General features: G+C 40.0%; 1 protein-coding gene across 1 annotated transcript; it reads left to right on the top strand.

Annotated features, from left to right (window-relative positions):
- The first annotated feature begins 3,899 nt into the window (after window positions 1–3,899).
- On the top strand, window positions 3,900–4,637 carry rnf182 (ring finger protein 182). Its single transcript, XM_052016950.1, has one exon. It carries the CDS (start codon window positions 3,900–3,902, stop codon window positions 4,635–4,637), a length of 738 nt encoding a protein of 245 aa, XP_051872910.1.
- Window positions 4,638–4,925: the final 288 nt, after the last annotated feature.

Here is a 4,925-nt window from a genome sequence, read left to right as displayed (position 1 = left end):
TAACTGTATAAATCTTTTACATTCTGTATTTTAAAAACTGTGACACCTGATTAAGGGTCAATTAAGGGAAACTAAAGTGATGAGGTATTTTAATTGAGACAAAAGGTGGAGTTATCTAAAAGAGAATTATTATGTATTCATTAAGAATTGTGGTTCTAAAGGCCATCTCCATCCTTTTTCTACTAGAACCCTAATCTACCCATGACGTCACACTATACTGGTTTCTCCCTTTGTTACAGATCGTGCTTCAAGCATTAGTATCTACGCTTATGAATAAATATTTTTCAGATGTTTAAGGAAAGGTGTTTCAAATCGCTGAATTCTCTGTTCAAAACAAAAAAAAAACCACTGCCTGTACATTTTTACTTAATGATAATTTTTAATTCCGGCAACATCCTCTTAAATCTTCTCAGCACCCTCTCCAGTGCAATCCCAGTTTACCCGAAGTGACAAAACTGTTTGCAGTTCTAACTAGTCTAACTAGACTTCTAAATAGTTCTCTCCGCTCTTATGTCCTATGCCTCAGCTATTAAACAGAGCATCCCAAATCCCTTTCCAGCCACTTTATTGACCTCTCCCGTTAGCTTTAAGGATCTGCTGACATACAGTGCCAAATCCCTTTGTTCTTCCTCACCATTCAAAATCCCCTCATTAATTATATATTCCTTTGCCTCGTTGCACCACTTTTTTGTGTCATTGCATGTTGAAACTTAAGTATATTTTCACAATGAACTGTCTGGTAGGGAAATAGTCCCATGATCCTGGAAAATCTCAACGAATTACGAAGGGGGCAATATTTAAAGAATTGAAGCTGAATGTGCCTTTGTCTTTAACAATACACCAAAAGTGCTGGAGGAATTCAGCAGGTCAGGCAGCATCCATGGAGGGAAACAAACAGTCGACGTTTCGGGCCGAGACCCTTCATCAGGACTGGAAAGGAAGAGGGCAGAAGCCAGAATAAGAAGGTGGGCCCTCTTCCTTTCCAGTCCTGATGAAGGGTCTCGGCCCGAAACATCGACTGTTTATTTCCCTCCATGGATACTGCCTGACCTGCTGAGTTCCTCCAGCACCTTTTGTGTGTTGCTCCAGATTCCAGCATCTGCAGAATTTCTTGTGTCGCCCTATTCTTTAAGTTTGTTTACATTTTTTCTTATCAAGTAGAAGCAGGAAAGTGCTTTTCATCTCCACATGCCTGCTCTGCCATTTAATAAGGTCATGGCTGAACTGTTACCTCAGTACTAATTTCCTACGCTCACCTATATCCCTTGATCTCTGTTTTAGTCTTGAATAAATAAATTCACAGCCCTCTTGGGTAGAAATTCCAAAGATTCACTACCCTCCAGGTGAAATGGCTTCTCATCTCACAAATGAATGGCTGACCCTTTATTTTGAGTGTTGGACAAGCCTCAAGTCTTGGAACTCAGAGGTATAGCCTGCAATGTGCTTGGGTGGACTAGGTCTCCTGTCAGCAGTGCACACTCAGAAAGTTGACTGGAAAGTTGTGCCTTATGACTGCATTAAAAAAAGTATGCAAGAACTGACATGGAACCATTCCTTCTAGGGAATGTATCCTAACTGTGGCTATAATTCTGCATTAAATTTGGATTCTATATGCTCCTGCCCAGTTGCATCTGAAGGTTTTGTTCTGGGCTTTCCTTTAGAATCCATTAAGTGTATAATATCCCCCAGGGTGAACCACTTTGGTTTGTCTAAGTGTTCCTTATTATTCTGTCCCCTACACTGTCAGCCTTGCTAGTCTCTGCTGCATTGCCTCTAAGACTGATATGACTTCTTTAATGGCATGAAGCAGGGCAACATGGATGTGACCTATTACCACTCTTACAAAGTATCATCAAAGTTGAAACATCTTACCATGGATATAAACTTAGCAAATGAAAGTGAAAATGAACAAGCCAAGCTGAGAAGATGTGTGCTCATTGAAAATCAAAAATACTTCAGATGCTGGAAATCCCAAGTAACTACAGAAAATGCTGGAAACACTCAGCATGTTGGGAAGCATCTGTGGAAAGAGAACCAGAGTTAATGTTTCAGGTCAAAGACCCTCACCAGAATTGCCCTGACAACAGTTCACCTGAAACATTACCTCTGTATCTCTTTCCACGGATGGAGATGAATTGCCACCTATTTCATAAATTCCATTCTATGTTTATTAACATTTTCTTTTCTGGAACATCGTTGAATGCTTTTGAAGGTCCATGTAAATAACATCCCCAAATTATTTCTTTTGTACATATTGTTACTGATTTAAATTCAACTACATTCATGAGACATTTGCAAATCTATACTGGATCTCCCTGATTGGCTCAGTTTTGCCTATATACTCCAGTCAACCTGGCCTGGAAACTTAATCGCATGGCTCAATGTTTATATGCTCTGAGAAATCAAATTTTTACTGAATACACTCTGAAGTTTGCAGTTTTGCTTTTGGCTCTTGTTTGTGTCTGTTGCGTGAACTATCAGAGGTGCCTTGATACGGGAAGTGTCATCCAACATGAAGAAGCAATGAGAAGGGGCAATGTACAGAGGCTGATGCCACAGAGGAGTACTCTTCTGTTGCCGGGAGTACCATTTTCTGGAACTCCTTCCTTAAATTCTACTGCTTATGAAATCCCCCTCTTTAAATTCCAACCTTGTCTTCTCAAAATAGTACTTCTTTTGGTCTGGGAAGTTCTTACACTCTTCCCCAGCAGGACCACCATTGCAAGATTTACCCGAATCTTTTAATAGTGGGCCCCCCTGGTGGTATGGTGAGAGCTATGGCCAGTCATTAGCAGTTTGCCCTGCAACCTGTGGTTTGCCCAACTGTGGTTGGCCCTTCTGTGTGCACCCGGGGCACTTATGCCAAGACATGCCACTCATGACAGGTTTTATAGTCTACCAAGATCAGCAACTTGAGTTTAGTGGAAATTAATGGGAACATGAAACAATTTTAGATATGGTCTCCACCTCTCCATAATAGGCACATAAGGAGAACACAAAGACAGAAGCTTAGATTTATCATATCTACAACACTATAAATATTTCAAAATATTCTGCCTCTATTCGATTTCAGACTATTCCAAAGGCTTATCAGTATTTCAATGAAGAACCTGCCCTAATTTCAATGGTGATTAAATTTTGAAAGTATTTCATTGTCTATCAAGAACTTTGGGGCAACCAGTTGAGGCTGCAGAAGCTGCTACAGAGAAGCCTGCCTTCTGTTAACTGTTTAATGTTTATTAATGCACACAGTTTTTTTTCTGTTCTATGATTCTAAAGTTCTGACACTTGTTATAAGTTCTCTTAACTAATCCATTTGTTATTCTAGGTATCTAAATGAAGAGCCTCCTTAATTACTTCCCTCGTGTCTCAAACGGTGAATACTCCACAACTATCAGTGAAATTGGTTAGTCTTGAACTGTATTGGCGTAGTTAAAAATACACTCCCACTACAGCACCTCAGATTATGGGAACGCTGTGGTGCTGATTTTTAATTAAGGCAAATTATGGCAATGTCACTTAGCTGAATAAACACAGGGGACCTTTAAACAGCCAATAATACATTGGATAGAAGTACACACATCTCAAACATCCATTTGTGAATCATCCATTTGCTGAATAATAACAATTAAAAACTTTGTTCCTCTGAGAAGGTTTATATTTTATCACAACAAATATTATGCAACTTTTTTCTCTCCCTGCAGATAGCCTGACAATTTACTCATTTGGGACTTCCATCATCAAAAGTGGCCTACTTTCTCTCTCGAATATAATAAAAGCAGTTGAAGGATTGTCCAATTGCAGCCACGCTACTGGATGTTACAAGATTTTACATGGCATTCAAATAGAAATCACAAACACCTGAAACAAACCTTTGCTACTGTGTGTGAAAGGTCGCTATGAATTGCCAGACTACAGAGGTTTCCACAGAAAAACAGTTGTTTTCTTCTGAGGAGTTGGAATGCAAAATATGTTATAATCCTTACAATCTGAAGAATAGGAGACCCAAGTTGTTGGAATGCTTTCATAGAGTGTGTGCCAAATGCCTGTATAAGATTGTAGACTTTGGTGACTGCTCACTAGGCATAATTAGCTGTCCTTTCTGCAGATATGAGACAAATGTATTAGAAGATGTCGGTGGACTTCCAGATGACAGCAATGTTATTGCTGCCCTTACATGCAAAGAGAGGAGTCGAAGGCTTGCTTTGGACAACCCATCTGAGCTACTGTTGTCCCCAAAAAGGTTGGCTTCCTTTCCGAGCCCCTCCCATGGTTCCTCAAACTGTCTGGTGATTACCATCATGGAAGTTCAAAGGGATTCCCCTCAGTCTCAGAGCTCAGCACCAGCCATGGAATTCTACAACACCAGCTTTGACTCGATGGGCTCAATGTCCCGACAATGGGCAGTTTGGAATTGTACTCCCCTACTCTGCCAGACAATAGGCAGAATCCTAGTCTGGCTACTGGGGCTACTGTATTTCAGCTCGTTGCCTCTTGGCGTTTACCTGCTAGTGATTCAGAAAGTCACACTGGGTATCATTTTTGTCAGTCTGGTTCCCTCCAGTCTTGTTATACTTATGGTCTATGGTTTTTGTCAGTGTTTGTGCCATGAGTTTTTGGATTGCATATCTTCCTGAAAGCAAAATCTAAAAGTAAGTCTAAGCTTACTGTAACCAACAATGTTGTTGGGAATTGAGGCATTGTGTACTGTATTAGGTCTGGGTTGTGAACTGTGTAATTTCTGCCTTTGTGCGTAACTGAAGAGACCTTTCTGCCAGTAGAACATTCTTTACGTCCAATGATACTCCTTTTCCTTGAGGTGTGATATAATCTTACTGCACATTATTTTTTTCAAAAGTGAGTACAATCAGAGCTTGAAGAACAAGAGGTACAATAAATTATTCTCATTATCATGTTCAAAGGTA

The sequence above is a fragment of the Pristis pectinata genome, chromosome 5 (assembly GCF_009764475.1).
Source record: "Pristis pectinata isolate sPriPec2 chromosome 5, sPriPec2.1.pri, whole genome shotgun sequence".
NCBI lineage: Eukaryota > Metazoa > Chordata > Chondrichthyes > Rhinopristiformes > Pristidae > Pristis > Pristis pectinata.
The sequence above is the reverse complement of the archived record's forward strand: the minus strand, read 5'-3'. Positions and strand labels throughout refer to the sequence as shown.